Here is an 18,376-nt window from a genome sequence, read left to right on the forward strand (position 1 = left end):
ACCCGTCACTTAATTGCTGTCGAAGACCTGGATGTGCTGCCCCTTTCCATTGGCCACTTCAAGCACCTGCTTCCTTCACTGGTGGCTCAAGCCAGCCCTGAGTTTAATAATACTACATAGAGCCCTTTAAATCCTAAGGACGGCCCTGCTGGCAATATTCCTGTGATTTTCCCCACCCTTGCAACTCCTCTCACTGCACAGAGCAAAACAGAGCAGCATTAGCTTACAAGTTTCCTTTGGCTGCTCTTCAAACATTCTCCTGAAGGGAGACAGGAGAAGAAGACAGGAAAACAGGAAATAAGAAATAAAGTGCAGGGTTGAGAGAGAGAGAGAGAGAGAGAGAGAGAGAGAGCGGAGTAAGCCAGGAAAAGGGCGAAAGGAATTAAAGTGGGACTGAAGGACATGAAAATTGCAGAAGAAAGTCTTACAGGGCAAAACTCAGCTGTCACCTGGTAGGTATTTGTGTTAGCATGTTATTTTTAACACGTTTCTTTGATTTGTTTTGTAAAGGACAGGCCATAGTTCGAACACTCTGTTATCATTTGTCTTTTCTTTTTTTCCTTCTTCAGCTGCAGTTTCTTTATTTCTGTCATCATCTGTCTCCCAGGGTTTTTTGTTTTTTTGTTTTGTTTGTTTTGTTTTTTAAATTCCTTCACTATCACACTCTCACTCTCACTTTCATGCCTGACAGTTCTTGAGCCAGACCTGAGAAGGGATGGGAAGGATTGGTATAAGCGATGTTGCTGTTAAAGGGCTCTTCCCATAGCCATTGCGGGGAAAGGAAACACATCTATTGGGGCAGTTCTTGAAGGAATGAGACTGGTGGATTGCTAGTGTGCCTAACATCAACAGTTCCCTCTACAAATGAAACCTGCTCCTGCAAACCCTCCCTCATAAGCTGGCCTCGCTCACATGAACTGAATTTGAAGTATCACGTCTTAAAGAGTCACATACTGAGGGTCCTTAAACTTGAGCAAACAGGCTGAAAAGAGAGCAAACATTTTAAAGAATAGTGGAAACTTGGATCCTTAGCTGGTGTAAAGTGGCATACTTGTATTGAAACCAATAAAGCTACACTGATTTACACCAAATGAGGATCTCACTCAGGGTGTTGAAATGGTCAGATGAAAATGTACGTGACTAAAGATAAGGAAAAAAATAATTGGCAAGTAATCAGTTAGCCTTATGTGTATTTCTGATTTTAGTGCAGATGTGAAAAATACATTTATTCAGACATGCGAATTCCTCTGTTTATTGTACTATGGAAAATATTTTTTAAAACCCCACAATTGAGTAAAAGAGTTTATTTATGGATTTAATTTCTTACTGGTAAAATTTAGATATACATGCATCTTTGCAGACACAAAATTAGCTCATAAATGTAATTTGAAGAAGCAGATTTTCTCTACAACCTTATGAAACTTGTAAATAAAAATATCTCAAATTAGCAGTAAACTGTAAAATAAAAGACTTTGGAAGCAGGGCCTGATTATCATTTATAGTAAAGATATTTTACAGCACTCTGGCAATGGTCTTAGAGTGAGTTTCGTTTAACATCCATTTAAGGCCCCATTACATTACTAGAGTGGTGTAAAGCAGTTTAGTGTAAATAAATCTGCTCATATATAGCCTATTAAATCTACACATAGACAGCCTGGCCCTGTTGTGCCATACTCCATATCGGACTGTTTGTGCAGTTAGCTCTACTCTGCATGGGTAAGGCACACAGAATCCATCCCAAAATATGATGCTATCTTTTTAATCTAATCACTGAGTGATACTGGTGTAAAATATTTGGTTGAACCATTGTAGCTGACTTCCAAAGAATTGCTGTTTCAAAATAAGGAATTATTTTGATAACTAAAGTAAATGGCAGGGGGAAAGCATGAATATTCCATGTCTGCCTTATTCAGACTACTTGCGTGAGAGTGCCTTGACCTTTTCTACAGCATGCAGGAGTTAAATAGACATCTGGTTCCAGTGAACCCATTACAATAATTCATGACTTCCTCTAGAGCCAAGCAAACTGATGGTAATGTTTCATTAGATAGCACAGTACAGTAGTATTTCTCAAGGAGTATAACTTTATTATCTCTTTGGAATGACAACTGAACAATTAAATTAATCAATGAGACAGGAGCTATACTTGTCATCTTTTCTGAGATTTGGGGGCATGTTTCATTTGCTCACTTTGGTCTCGCAGGCAATACTGTTGCCTGGCTATTGGCTATGGGGATAACAGATCTGTTCCCTCTCCCTCTCAATCCTTTTCCCCTTTATTGTTCAATTATGACTCTATTTTCCCTTTTAGAAAGATTTGGTTAATCTTAAAATGACTGTTCAAGAATTATGTTTTATTGAAATTAAATATGCATTTTATTCAAAGGTTGAGATTCTTTTTGTCCTCATGGGTGGGTGGGTGGGTGGTGGGTGTGTGTGTGTGTGTGTATGTGTGTGTGTGTGTCCGTCCTTCCTGCTTATTGCTTCCTGCTCATTTTCTGGTCCCTGCTCTCTAAATGCAGTGTTCCACTTCCTATTCCTGTATATGTACGTACCATTGGGTGTGTCTGGTTACCCAGGGCCTGCTGCTACAAACCTGCCATTTGGACTGTTATGTTTTGTTCACACTGTTGCTGACTTGCTTGGTTCATGGTTATTATATGTTTTGGTTTGATTGACCACCTACTTGCATGTCTTGCTTCGATTTCCTTGTGTTTTGGGATAACTGTTCTGGGGTGGATCAGAGAGTAACCTCATGGCGACAAGTGCCTCTACTCTGCAACACATGCTGCCTGCACATTCTTTGGCTGTTGACTGGCAATACTTTATTTGGAATTTCTGGAACTATGCAGATCTTGAACTTTCTGATGCTGCTAGATTACCCTTGCTACAGAACTGATTAGCCAGTGATGGCACTGATATTTATGATGGACTCCCAGAGCCCAAGTCCTCCTTTGATGTGGCTGTGCAGCGCCTCAATGATTATTTTGGGACTAAATTCTGTTTTGCTTAGGAAAACATATTTTGAAGCTTGCCAGCAGCCCAACAAAACCATATGTAAGTTTGCGTGTCATTTGTGGTGGTTGGCCCAGGACTATGAATTTGGGAACATTATGATGAACATGCTCAGGGATAGTTTTGTGACTAGCATAGCCAATGACAGCCTAGGTGAAAAGTTACTGGCCGAAGATGTTATTACTCTAACTTTTGATGCTTCAGTTGCTAGCAGTGAGGCATTTGAGAGAGCCCTGTTTGAAAGGGGTCTGTGTCTCAGATTGCTTCTACCTTTGTGTCTACACTTAAACCATTAGTTGCTTCTGCTTCTATCACCCAAAAAAAAAGACATAAATGCTACCTACTCCTGTTCCACACCATCAGCAGCAAAAGTTGCCAGCTTCTCACAGTTTTCTTGGTCAACTTCCCTGCCTGCCTGTATAGAACTGCTGTGTGCCAGGCTCGTGGGAATGAAGGACGCTTTAAATTAGAGTACTGTCGTAAACTGGTTCGCAATGATGGGAGACCTGAAATGCATGCTGTAAACGTGGAGCCACATGCGACCACTTTTATCAGGGACTCTGATATTTCCTTTAGTACGATCATCTCATGCGGCAAAGCGCTGGGCACTGGTATCCCATATCAGATAAATTAATGGTGTACCTCTAAATACATGCTGGATACAGGTGCTGAAGTTAAGGTTCTCCCCTCTGGATTAGTTCACTGGTTATAAAAGATTGGAATTTGTATGCTTTGCAGACGTGGGTAAAGCTATATGCTCTGTGCTCTACAAAGGCATAGCCTTGACTGAAATGTTTTATATTGTTAAAGACACTCTGTCAATGCTGCTTTGCTGCTCTGTTTATAATTATCATTTTTATGAAATAAGTGATTGACAGTAATTGGTGTTAATCATAGGGTCGTTTGTTTACTACAGGTATTTGCAATCTGAAGCTTTTGTATAAATGAAGAATGAATGTTTATGGCTCTGTGGAAGACACTTGAGTCAAAGCATTAGCCACAACTATATATTTTACATATTAAGAATTATGTTTATTACCTAGTTCCTAATCAAATATTAGTTATTTAAATGTTTAATACATTTTTGGGGGTTTTTAATGGGGTGTTGTAGCCTGTCTCATTGTAATTTGGTTTAATTAACTACAGTCACACACAAATATGATCAAAATATAGCATTATATTAGATCAGTGGTTCTCAAACTTTAGCAACCCAAGACCCCCCCATTATGATTTAAATTTTTTCACAGACTCTCAAACCCCCCACTTAGCCCCAAGGTCCCACCCCCACCCCTTCTCTTCCCCACCTCTTTCTGCTTCCTCCCCGAGCATGCCCCATCCCCACTCCTCCCCCTTGCTCCCAGTGCCTCCTGCACGCCGCTGAACAGCTCTTTCCCCGGTGTGCAGGAGGTGCTGGAAGGGAAGGGGAGGAGTTGAGCAGCGGAGTTGATGGACCCCCTGGAGTACCCTTGCGGATCCCAGTTTGAGAAACGCTGCATTAGATCATTATAGTGTTGAATAGTGCTAAATGCTGCAACTAGCTTAGGAATATATATGATGCATAGAAAGGAATATAATATCGTACCAGCCGTTCTTAATGTATAATAAGTAACAATACAATATCATAAATGAAATACACCAAATCAATTGATGCTGCACATGAATGGAGTTAGGTGGTCGCATTTGTATTCATTTTTAGAAAGTAGTTTAAAATTTCAGTTTAGACCAAAACTTTTTTTTTTAAACTAGTTTAGGCAAAAGGCCTGATTTTGCAGTTCTAACTCAGTCAAAATTTCCAGTGAATTTAGAATCATAGAACCATAGGGTTAGAAGGGACCGCCAGGGTCATCTAGTCTGATACCCTGCCAAGATGCAGGATTTGTTTTGTGTATACCGTGCAAGACAAATGGCTGTCCAGCCTTTTTTTTTTGAAAATGTCTAGTGAAAGAGATTCTATGACTTCCCTAGGCCGTTTATTCCATTGTCCTACCATACTTACAGTTAGGAAGTTTTTCTTAGCTGGTTACATCTATGACATCAAAATCAAAGAACAGAAGTGCAGGCAAATGCAGATGGGCTCTCTCGCCCGCCCATGCTAGTTGAAAGGTGACCTGTAATAGAGGCAGAATTTACCAGATTTGTCAACTTGTTTCACATTAGATGTGCCCCAGTGACTTGTTTAATGTAAAGTTAGCTTGTATAAGGACTACAGGATTGACCCCCTGGTTAAAGATAAAGACTGCTTTCTCATTTCATTGTGTGTGTGTCATGAGTGAGCTTGATCCTATAAATTGCTGAGTGTGCTATCTCCAATCTAGAACAGCACTTAAGTGCATATTTAATTTTAAGTTACTAGTACTGCTAATGTACTTAAAGTTAAGCATGTACTTAAATGCTGTGCTTAATCAGGGCCAGGGTATTCAGCATTTCACAGTATCAAGCCCATAATGAGCAATAATTAGTCTGCATCACCAACAGCAATCAAATAAAATAATTTGGGCTACATCCTACAAGAGACGATTCCTTTATACAGGGAATAAACAGGGACTAATGCATCTGAAATAAACAGAGTTATACTGTCATGAAATTGGTGTGAATACAAACAGACTCAGCACCACTGACTTTAAATGATTTTTTCCCCTAAATAAGAGGAAAAAGAGCTGTGTCTCTGTACTCCTTTGGTATAATTGAAATAAAATCCATTAAATAGAATGTTGTCCGAGGTTTAATGTTACTTACTTTGAAAGGATGCTGCTTAGTTCCATATTGCACTTATGCAAGAGAGACTATCCATTAGTCTATCAGAAAGGGAAATTTGTGCAAAACTCATATGAATAATTTTCCTTTGACCTCTCTTAAATTAGATCAGCTAGAAATTTTTTTCTAAACTTTTTAACAGTGCAAATAACTGGTTTGCTATAGCCAGCTCTTGCAGCAGTCCTTTTGTTATACGTGAATTCACTGAATATGAACATACTATGTGTTATAAGTAGGGAGATCAATTATTTGGCCAAACAGTATAAAAATTCATTCCCGGCGACAAATTAATATAATTAATATAAAATAATCAGTAATATTTTTAACAAATAAAGTCAGTATTTCCATTTCTTTGACCCCTCTTAACTGGCAGTCTCATATAACTAGATTCTGTGTTCACTTACTTCAGCATAAATGCAGAGAAACTCATGGAAGTCAGAGCTTGTAGTACAGTATGTAAAGATAATTGATGTTCAGATTTGGGAGAGTCCGCTGAATATGTTTGTACTTGTAAGAATTTTCTTTATAGTGGGTAAGGAAGTGGTTATTCTTGCTTCCCTAGCATGAGAAATTAAACTGAAATTGCTTCTGCCTGTGTCTTTAGAAAATGAAAGGTTGTGCAGCAGTGTTCAAAGACAGTTGAGAATAACCTGAATATCCTAGTCAGCATTCTTTCTCTCTGTAAAACAAGTTCTAATGTCCAGCGCTGTGTGGCTTATTGTGAGCATGCACTAGTTCCTCTCTTCGTCTACATTCGGTTTACTGTAATTTATTATTTTGTAAAGTAACCCACATGGTTTCACATAGCGCTTTTCAGATTCTGTTCTACCTGTGAAGTCAGCCTGACAAAGCTATCGGTTCCTTGAGTCTTGGACAGACATGAGAACAGTGGATTTACGTTGCGTGCATCCAGAAAGACATCTTATTAGCTTTCTTTAATCTTATAATATATGTATATTAGTGTTTTTAGAGAAGTTTTCCATGCCAGCTATAATAGATCTATACACGGTATGGTTTAAATACAAATATTACTTTTAATATTTACTGCTAATACAGAAACAAAATTGGCTGTGTTCTGTTTGCCTTTACTAGAATGAGATGAGTAGCAGCTTCAAATTAGATGAGTAATAGTTCAACTCCTGCTACTACGTGCTTCACTTAAGGGGAGGGGTTCTGTGCTTCAGCTTTGCCTAACGGTGACATGAGATTCATGCTTTGGGTTTTTTCTCTCTGATCAGGGTTTCTTATATCATCAGAAATTGTCCTTTTCTTGTACTAGGTTAAGATTAACACCGCATTTGTTTATTTCTCATGAGATGAGTAAACCCAGCCACAACACAAATATTCTATAGTTGGCAGTTTTAGTTAGTGATAAATTGAGGAGATTTTGTCTTGATTTTTGTAGTATGTATATGTGGAATGTCAGATGATTAAAACTTAAATAATGTCACAGTTCACATCATTGACACATAGAACATATGCTGACATCAACACCATGATTATCACAGGAACATGAGCATCAGCTAGTATTTCATGCTTTAAACAATTTTGAAGAAAGCAGAATGCAAATGGGAAGATCCTCTTGACTGAGTAGAAAAGAAAAACTTCCAAAGAGGAGGTTTGCTTTTGCAAGTTTCTGAGCACTCATTAAGCAATTCAAAGAGTCCTCAAGTAGAGTTGACCTAAATCAGGTCCATTAAACTCAGAGCTCCAGTGTGAATCTGCAGAAAAACTTGAGAGTCTCTGGATTAAGTTTAGAAGTATGAGCAACAAGAGTGATGTTGTGGTGGGAATCTGCTACAGACCACCAAACCAGGGGAATGAGGTGGATGAGCCTTTCTTCAGGCAACTAACAGAAGTTACTAGATCACAGGCCCTGGTTCTCACGGGGGACTTCAGTCACCCCAATATCTGCTGGGAGAGCAATATAGCAGTACACAGACAATCCAGGAAGTTTTTGGAAAGTGTGGGGGACAATTTCCTGGTGCAAGTGCTGGAGGAACCAATTAGGGGCAGAGATCTTCTAGACCTGCTGATCACAAACAGGGAAGAATTAGAGGGGAAGCAAAAGTGGATGGGAACCTGGGAGGCATTGACCATGAGATGGTCGAGTTCAGGATCCTGACACAAGGAAGAAAGGAGAGCAGCAAAATACGGACCCTGGACTTCAGAAAAGCAGACTTTGACTCCCTCAGGGAACTGATGGGCAGGATCCCCTGGGAGAATAACATGAGGAGGAAAGGAGTCCAGAAGACCTGGTGGTATTTTCAAGAATTCTTATTGAGGTTGCAGGAACAAACAATCCCGATGTGTAGAAAGAATAGTAAATATGGCAGGCGACTAGCTTGGCTTAACAGTGAAATCCTTGCTGATCTTAAACACAAAAAAGAAGCTTATAAGAAGTGGAAGATTGGACAAATGACCAGGGAGAAGTATAAAAATATTGCTCAGGCATGCGGGAGTGAAATCAGGAAGGCCAAATCACACTTGGAGTTGCAGCTAGCAAGGGATGTTAAGAGTAACAAGAAGGATTTCTACAGGTATGTTAGCAACAAGAAGGTGGTCAAGGAAAGTGTGGGCCCCTTACTGAATGGGGGAGGCAACCTAGTAACAGAGGATGTGGAAAAAACTAATGTACTCAGTGCTTTTTTCGCCTCTGTCTTCACGAACAAGGTCAGCGCCCACACTACTGCACTGGGCAGCACAGCATGGGGAGAAGGTGACCAGCCCTCTGTGGAGAAAGATGTGGTTCAGGACTATTTAGAAAAGCTGGATGAGCACAAGTCCATGGGGCCAGATGTGCTGCATCCGAGGGTACTAAAGGAGTTGGCGGATGTGATTGCAGAGCCATTGGCCATTATCTTTGAAAACTCATGGTGATCAGGCAAGGTCCCGGATGACTGGAAAAAGGCTAATGTAGTGCCAATCTTTAAAAAAGAGAAGGAGGAAGATCCGGGGAACTACAGGTCAGTCAGCCTCATCTCAGTCCCTGGAAAAATCATGGAGCAGGTCCTCAAGGAATCAATTCTGAAGTACTTCTAGGAGAGGAAAGGGATCAGGAACAGTCAGCATGACTTCACCAAGGACAAGTCATGCCTCACTAACCCAATTGCCTTCTATGAGGAGATAACTGGCTCTGTGGATGAGGGGAAGACAGTAGATGTGTTATTCCTTGACTTTAGCAAAGCTTTTGATACGATCTCCCACAGTATTCTTGCCAGCAAGTTAAAGAAGTATGGGCTGGATGAATGGACTATAAATTGGCTAGAAAGCTGGCTATATCGTTGGGCTAACAGGTAGTGAACAATGGCTCCATGTCTAGATGGCAGCTGGTATCAAGCCGAGTGCCCGAAGGGTCGGTCCTGGGGCCAGTTTGTTCAATATCTTCATTAATGATCTGGAGGATGGCATGGATTTCACCCTCACCAAGTCTGCAGATGACACTAAACAGGGAGGAGTGGTAGATATGCTGGAGGGTAGGGATAGGATACAGAGGGACCCCACCTAGACAAAAAATCTGATGAGGTTCAACAAGGACAAGTGAAGAGTCTTGCAATTAGGAAGGAACAATCCCATGCACTGCTACAGACTAGGGTCCGAATGGCTAGGCAGCAGTTCTGCAGAAAAGGACCTAGGGGTTACAGTGGACGAGAAGCTGGATATGAGTCAACAGTGTGCCCTTGTTGCCAAGAAGGCTAACGGCATTTTGGGATGTATAAGTAGAGGCATTGCCAGCAGATAGAGGGACGTGATCATTCCCCTCTATTCAGCATTGGTGAGGCCTCATCTGGAATACTGTGTCAAGTTTTGGGCCCCACACTATGAGAAGGATGTGGAAAAATTGGAAAGAGTCCAGCAGAGGGCAACAAAATGATTAGAGGGCTGGAGCACATGATTTATGAGGAGAGGCAGAGGGAACTGGGATTATTTTGTTTACAGAATTGAAGAATGAGGAGGGATTTGATAGCTGCTTTCAACTACCTGAAAGGAGGTTCCAAAGAGGATGGATCTAGACTGTTCTCAGTGGTGGCAGATGACAGAACAAGGAGTAATGGTCTCAAGTTGCAGTGTGGGAGGTTTAGGGTTGGATATTAGGAAAACCTTTTTCACTAGGAGGGTGGTGAAGCACTGGAATGGGTTACCTAGGGAGGTGGTGAAACCTCCTTCCTTAGCAGTTTTTAAAGTCAGGCTTGACAAAGCCCTGGCTGGGATGATTTAGTTGGGGTTTAGGTCCTGCTTTGACTAGATGACCTCCTGAGGTCCCTTCCAACCCTAATATTCTATTATTCTAAACATGGGGTACTATTCACAGGTGTCCAGGGATACTAAGTTGGAATAACTGTTTCCTGTGGGAAAATATCTTCTGTAGTGACAGGGCAAGGTGTTGAGACTGTGATGGGAATTGGGAGTGCTCTGTATCTCACAACATCAGACCATTACGGTCCAATCTTGTTTTGTTAAATTAGCTTAATTTAATCTTTGATTGGATTTGTGGCTGTTTCCACATAGTGTAACCAGATCCAAAAAGATAACTGTAATTTCTCTTTATGTCCTGTTTTCCTTTGTTCATGCTTCCTGTATTTAAGTGATATCAGGTTCAATTTTCTAGCATGAAATTCAAACTAAAAGAAAGTTTTTTTCTTTTCCAATCTGTCCTTTTCAGGAGAAGGTGGATAACTGATGGATCATTCTGTGCTTCAAACAATACTCCTCTACACGGCTTTGTGCTTCAGTATATACCAAGGTCAAGGTAGAGATCTGAATGCATGCTTTTTACTTTGAAATGCATATACAACAAACAGAACTTTCTCTGCAGAAATTAGAGCTGACTCGTTTCCAGCTCTTCTGTTATTAGGTAACCTGTCGTGCTAATAAATCAGTCACTTTTCATTACAAAGCATGTGGGAGGGTCAAAAGCACCACAGTTCACCTTATAAAATTACCTTTTATTAAATCAATAACTCAACGTTGATATGAAATCAGACACATTTATCTATCTACTACTACTTTATCTCAGCCATTTTTGACCTGTATTTTCTTCTCTGGATTATTCATCTCCAATTTGCCCAGTTTTGTACTCCTCCAAGACTTCTTCCTGTGACACAGAGGCCCATTGCTGCCAGCTTGCAAAGGGTTCACTGTTCTGTAACAGCAACTCCTAACCGGCCTCACAAACGCATTACACCTAGTGCACCACTTTTAGAGTATTTATCCAAAGAAGGTCATTGAAGTCTCTAATCAGGCATATTGATCCTCATAATTGTTGTGAGATGCATAGATGGATTATATTAAGGAGTTGTGTATATGTACTTGAAAATATGTTTTAGGGACTATGTCTCAGGCAGGGTTGACATACAAAGGATGTAGTCAGTGTACTCAATTCATATGTAAAAAAAGCATTGTAAACCAATACAATGGAATCTGGTTTGTGTACAATGTCAACATGAAGATGTAAAGACGGAGCCAGCACATCAAGGAGTAAACCCCATGGGGTCATCCTGACTCTGGGGGAGAAAACAATGACTTTGGGAAGTAGGAGAAAGCAGAAAGATATCCTTCATCTCTCACTGAAGAAACAAAAAGGACAGTAGCTTTTGCAGCCATGAAAGGGGGATCGACATCATGATTAGAGCTGCTGGGAGATAAACAATCTCACCTAAAACAAATTTAGACAACAGTTTAGCCTGTTAAAGTTAAGTTTAGATTGTAGAAAGCATGTTATAGTTTTTGTTTTATATGTAACCATTTCTGTTTCCACCATTATACTTATTCACTGTCTCTTAAATCTTAGCCTTTGATAATAAACTTCTGATTGTTTTCACTGTAAATATATCTGAGTGCTGTGATGTTATATTGCAGCTGATCCTCCGTTGAACCAAACAAGCTGATGTTTGCACTGTTCCTTTGGGGACAGCTTACCTGGTAATTTCTGGGAGTGTCCAGTGGTTAAGGGCTGAACACTTCAGGGGAAGTGCTTCAAGGGGGTTTAGAGGCTGGGATGCACCTATTGCAAAGTAAGGGCTGAGGAGATTGTTTGTGTAGCCAACGGATTGGTGACATCAGGGAGCGGATGCTCACTTAAACACAAGCAAGTCTCTCTCTCTCTCTCACTCTCACTGAGGCAGGGGGATAACAAGGTGACTCACAGTTCTGGGCATCCCAAGGAAGCATCACACTTCTTATTGCATCTGTCCTGGTTCTCATCCCTGTAAATGTCAGCATTGGTCCTCTGCCTTCTAGTCACACTTATCCAAATCTGAGGGCTAAATCCTCAAAACTTTTCACCCCAAATGCATGTGCTATTTGAGGGACATAACCACATACGCGATATGCATATGCTTAGATAGCAAGGGAAATTGTGTGAACACCTTTCACTAGACCTGTTACATTTAAATGAACATGGCTTGTAACCAGGGGCAGCTCCAGGCACCAGCACACCAAGCACGTGCTTGGGGCAGCATGCCGTGGGGGGCTCTCTGCCGGTCGCCGGGAGGGCGGCAGGCAGGCAGCCTTCGGCGGCATGCCTGTGGAGGGTCCGCTGGTCCCGGGATCAGCGAACTGTCCGCAGGCACGCCTGCGGGAGGTCCACCGAAGCCGCGGGACCAGCGAACCCTCTGCAGGCACGCCTGCGGGAGGTCCACCGGCGCTGCAGGACCGGCGACCAGCAGAGCGCTCCCCGCAGCATGCTGCCGTGCTTGGAGCGGTGAAATATCTAGAGCCACCCCTGCTTGTAACAATAGCTTTGGAACCATGAGCATGAATCCATAATTAAAGCATTGCCTAGGTTATTCTTTTAGTGTATTTTCAGTAGTTATCATTAAAAGACAGCATTTACCAAGGGCTGGTCTACACTAGAAAAGGTATACTGGTTTGACTATGTTAGTTTGGTGGCTGATTTTTTGCGTAGTTATATACTTCTGGGGGAATTCTGCACCTAAAAATTCTGTGCACAATATTTTAAAAATCTACATATTTTATTTGTCAAAATAATGCAATATAATCACTCTTGTTTCAATTATGTTGGTAATTTATTTAAACTACAATATAATGGAGGGCGAATGGAAGTGGGGAGCGTGGGGAGCACTAGAGGAACACCCAACCCCCCCTTGCCTAATAGTAATAGATAGGTTTCACCCTTTATATCTAGTTATTAGTCAACAAATATATGCAGCCATATGCTCAGTATTACATCATGGGCAACTGAAGAGCAAGTGAGGACTGGGGAATCAAATTCACAATTTATATTGACCACTGACCATCTCCAGAAAAGGAAATAGCAAACAGTTCATGGAGCATATTTTGATAGGAATTTTTTTTCAGTCCAAAAAGTTAGACCAGTTCTAATTGCTAAAGCAACATATGCATTTATAAGGCCATACTGTCCTTCACACCACTCTGGCAATCTAAAGGAGCCTTAAAATTTTTACACCTGTTTTATACTTCTGGGGAATTCACAAAGACAATGGGAAAAATTCACTAAGCAGGCAGGCTGTGTACGTTCTGCTCTCCTGAGGGGACAGAGCCTGTCTCACGCCTACCTCCTCAGAAACATCCTGAAGCCCAGCCCCTCCACGCCAAGCGTGCTGCAATAGAGCGTCTCTTTCTCACACATACAACTTCCTACCTCCTCCTCCCGCCCTCCCCCATGATTTACATCTCTGTTGGCTGCTCCGGGCACCCGAACCAACCTGACTGCACTGCCAGGGAGGGGCATGACTGCTCTTGCAGCTTCCCTTTACTTCCCCGTCAGAAGTCATTTTTCTGTAGGGAAGCAAAGAAATCTGCAGGGGACATGAATTCTGTGCACATGCACTGATGCAGAATTCTCCCAGGAGTAAACAGTTATACCAGTATTTAGCTCTAGCATGGATGCAATTATACTGGGGGAAGGATGCTTATACAAGATCAGTATAATTAAAGCAACAAAACATTCTAATGTAGACAAGCCAGTGTCTGAGATACCACAGTTATTTCCCTTTTCTACAAATCTCAGACACAGAAGTGTGATAGCTATTGGCAAACAATAATTTCTTAAAGGAGTTTGCTCTATGTGTAAATTAAAGCAAAAATGCTCCTAATCCACTCATTGTAACTCAAATGTCTGTAGAGTCTTGAACTAGAAGATGAGCCCTTACAAGCACAAGCATGATGCTCAAAAAAAATTCAGCCTGCAGCAGGCCGTTTAAGATCAGAAAACTAAGTGATCTATAAAATTTCTTGAAAGATGCAAAGTTTGACCATGTTTCTGATGATCAATCTACAGATGGTTCTGCAACTTCCACTTCTGAGCCTTCCCAGTTAGTGAGGATGTTGATTTGGGTTTGACAGACTTGTTGAATGTCACAGTCTCTGATTCCAGCATAGAGCTTAGTGCTGAATTGTTGGGACCCAGAATGTTGTCCATTAGTTTGCTAGTGCAACTGTTATGGACATGGATACTGAAAGAGGTTCAATTACTGAAAGCGTGGGGCAGAATTTGACTTTGAAAAGGCAGATCTGGCTACTTGGCCAGAGGAGATGGATTTTGTTCACTATTTTTCATAAAAAAAACCATCTTGTTTCTAATTTAGAACAAGACTTTTTGCCTAGCAAATGCAGAGGAAGGCAAGTATTAAAATCATGGTTCTCAAAAGTTCTAATGGAAAGTTATACCAGTAAGCTTGGTTGATATACAGTCTGAATCTTACCTTTTTATTCTATTTCACTTGTTTGCTTTTCCAGCCAAATTCTTTGTCTTGCTTTTGCACCCTGTCAAATTGGGTTCACTGTCTTTTTTTCATCTTAGTGAGCCAACTAAGGAAAGGAACACATTGAGGCAATTGCTTATTGATGGATCTGGTTGGAAAAGCAGCAAAGAATCCTGTGGCACCTTATAGACTAACAGACGTTTTGGAGCATGAGCTTTTCGTGGGTGAATACCCACTTCCTCAGATGCATGTGCATGCATCTGAGGAAGTGGGTATTCACCCACAAAAGCTCATGCTCCAAAACGTCTGTTAGTCTATAAGGTGCCACAGGATTCTTTGCTGCTTTTATAGATCCAGACTAACACGGCTACCCTCTGATACTTGACTGGTTGGAAAAGGGTCTCACAAAAGGTATGGAGACCTGCTGTAAATTGTAGAAGTACATGTGGTGCATTATTTTGCATCATCTCATAGGTATTTTGCTGCACTTAATTGAGAGGTGTTTACCTTTGAGCACTGCAGATGAGAAATTATACAATCCTAGTAATGGCAGTTTTTGTGTTTACTTGAATTGCTTGCAAGTCATGATAGTGCATTGAAAGCGCCCATTGATTCCTTAGCTACATTCACAAAAGGCCTTTAGCTGGGAGATTCCCAACACAGAAACTGCTCCATGTATTTTTTTTGCTGTCTTCATGTAACTGTGGCTGCTTGTGAAAAGTGTTTTAGCAAGGTAAAATTAATTATGACCTAAGAACGTAAATGATATGGGAAAGGTTACGGGATCTCGCAGTTTTTCTATAGAGAACTCAGAAACAAAGTGGATAAACTCAGAATATCTAATTACTGAGAGTGCTTCAGGAAAGGCTAGGAAGGTTCCTTTGTAAAATAACTTGATGATGGTAGCATTTCTGCAGAGTGGGAGGGTGTTGGGAGGGCAGGATTTGAGTTTTCAAACCAGCACCAGAACACTGTTGGCATAGCACTACGAAGAAGTCTAGCAAATACCTACAAAACTCCCATGTTCCTTATAATTAAAAAGAAATGAAGTGACCAGAAGTTGGTTCTCTGTGACATTACCCAGGGTACAATCTGGACATCTGAACAGCTGTATCCCTTCAACTTTCCAACCTGGAGTGCCTTTTACACTGCTTTGCTATGAGAACAATCACTCCTGGCCTATTCACACACAGCCTCTAGCATGCAAAATCACTCCCAGCTGGATTATATGAGTGCTCTAGCCAGTCACTCCTGAATTAATTGCAGAGCGACACCAGCAAATTCTCAGTCTTAGACTTATTCTCAGAAATGTCTATCTTGTCCAGGAGGGTGCTGGGTAGTACCATATAAGTTCATAGAAAGTCTGTCATTTTATTGACAGCATTTGTACATATTGTTTTCTGTTATCTCAAATGGAAGTTCCCAAACACTTCAATCTATGGAAACCTGCAGCTGCTCCATTGCCAATATGTAAAGTTCTCACTCACCCCCTCCTTCGTGCTAAAGAATGTCCACTTAACTAGGTGATGGTCCAGTTGATTTTCTTGACACCTGGTTAAAGTGTTGACTAGATTTTGTCTTTGGGGAACTGGTCTGAAGCTATTTTTCTAAACTTGGGACATGCCTCAGCAATTTCATTCAGTAGAATCTTATAACTTTACATACAGTGTTGATACACATTTTACCAGGACAACAATGTTCAGCAGATTATGAGTTTTCAAATCGTACCTCACAAGGCATAATTTGTACAAAATTTATCATGGTCTTGTAAAAAGGATGAACATGGGGTACAGACTGTCGCAGTGTCTCAATGCCATATATAGCCCATGTGGTGAATGTAGTTCTTCAATCTTTGGAATATTATAGTTGTCATACGCTGAATCCCTAAAATGTGCAGTTCTCTAGCTACTTCCATCATAATCAACATAAATGAGCTTTTACCCAAGTTAAACTGGTACAGGGCAACTTCCTGGTCTCCTGGAGAGCAGCCTCCCTGAATACACACACACCACCACCCACAGAGTTCAGAACATCTCTAGTTATGTTCATATTCCTTTTAGGGGTCCCAAATACTAAGGACTGCATATATTTGCCTGCGGCTTTGAGCATCTTATTTAGCATGACCCATTTCTGGTCCTCTTCCACCCACATTGCTTTACTGATATTCTGTACATGGAGGCATCTTTGTCTCTCTCTCGCTTTGGGATGGACCACTTCATCTTAGACCTGTTTCGGTTGGGGCTCTGCATTGCAGTTCCTCTGATTGGTGACAGGGCCTTTTTCACCTTCTCCTTTTCTGATTCTACGTATTCTGCATTCACGTCAGGGTAGCTCTTATCTTCCTCCGGCAGATGTATCTTTGAAGAGCCAGCCTCTCTCTTTGCATACGTCGAGTTCCTTTTGCAAGGCAGCCAGTTCAGCCTCTAGGCTTTCTAGTTTTTTATCCATCTCAAAATCAGATTTCAATCCTCCCTTCCTCAGAGGGTACGTCTATGCTGGAATAAAAGGCCCACGGTACGGTGGTGGATCAGCGACTTGGGCTCACAGGGCTAAAAATTGCCATGTAGACATTCAGGCTTGGGCTGGAGCCTGGGCTCTGGAACCCTTCCCCCTTGTCTACACAGCAGTTTTATAGTTCCGCCACCTAAGGCCCATGAGCCCAAGTCACCTGACTAGGGCCAGCTGTGGGTGTTTATTTGCTGTATAGATGTACCCTGAGGTTGATTCTGGAGCTTAATCAGTTCCTTATATAGCAGTAAACACTTCTGTCTCCTGATCTCCTTTGAGGCAGATCAGCTCCTGCTTTTGCTGTGTAGCCTGCACTAAGATCCTCTCCTGTGACACACTTGTCTCTTCCAGCTCCTGCAAGTATTCAGCTATCTGTGTCTGTAATCCCATCAGCAGTAGCAGTCTTCTCTTCCAGTTTTCTCCAGTCCATTATTGTATGGGTCTGCTAGGTAGCTGTGGGATCTATTGCAATTATCACAACTTCTGTTTTTTGCCCACCCTCAATGTTTGTGCCACTGAATACACAGTCCTTTGATGAACAACTACTTGTCCTTTTTGGAAAGTTTCTGGAGGAGTGATGTGTTAGTCAGCTTCTCTGTATCAACACAGGCCTCCTGGTAATCCCCTCACATGCTCCACCATCTTATCACACATCTTACCAACATTTCAGTGCCTCGGCCCTGCGTTTCTAGGTAGTGCTGGTCTGGCTTTCTTAGCACCCTCCCCCAGGGGAGCAGCTGCAGGACAGAGCAATGTGGGGGAAGGGGTACCTGAACACATGCTGCCAGCTGTGCGGGCTCTCCCAATCAGCTGGGTGGCACTTAAATCTCTCCTGGGCAGCCACTCAAGCATGCAGCTTACAGGGAACACAGGCTGAATGACAGAGAGGATGGTGGCACTGACCACAGTGACTGAGAAATGAGGGAGAGGAGAGTATGGAAGGGGAGAGATTTAAAGCTCTGCTTTGGTCATGGTGGGCTGAGACATCCACAAGGAGATGTCAGATAGACAAGCTGAGATTTTTAGCTGGGACAGAAAGAGAGAGATCTGCCTCTCTGCTCCGAACCTGTGAGTCATTGGTTGAATTTGTATTTGCAAATAATACTTCCCAGAGACAAGATGCAGAGGGAGAAGAGATGGGTCTGAAGGATCCCAGTAGTTAGTTTGGGGTGGGGGGGGTTGGGAGGTTGGATAATTCTTTAAATGAAAAAACCTGAAGGAGAAATTAGTGAGTTAGGAGACCTACGTAAAAGTCAGCACTTTCTAGTCATTTAGAACTCTTTACAACCAGCCAGTACTAATATACTAATTGCTGGGATGAAATACAGAGGCAATTCCCTCTCAGCTTTCACAGAGAATAAATTTTAGATAGATGCAAAGATGCTTATAGATCATCCCCGTCTGTGGAGTTA

General features: G+C 41.7%; 1 protein-coding gene across 1 annotated transcript in view; it reads left to right on the forward strand.

Moving 5' to 3' along the window:
* The first annotated feature begins 208 nt into the window (after positions 1 to 208).
* Positions 209 to 18,376, forward strand: part of LOC127046575 (oncostatin-M-specific receptor subunit beta-like) — a 60,363-nt gene continuing 42,195 nt past the window's right edge. The window contains exons 1-2 of the mRNA XM_050943747.1: positions 209 to 452; positions 10,433 to 10,519. Of these exons, the coding sequence (XP_050799704.1) occupies positions 10,450 to 10,519 (70 nt within the window). The 5' untranslated portion in view covers positions 209 to 452; positions 10,433 to 10,449. The remainder of the gene's footprint in view (positions 453 to 10,432; positions 10,520 to 18,376) is intronic.

This window comes from Gopherus flavomarginatus, chromosome 3 (genome assembly GCF_025201925.1).
Source record: "Gopherus flavomarginatus isolate rGopFla2 chromosome 3, rGopFla2.mat.asm, whole genome shotgun sequence".
In the NCBI taxonomy this organism is placed as follows: Eukaryota; Metazoa; Chordata; order Testudines; family Testudinidae; genus Gopherus; species Gopherus flavomarginatus.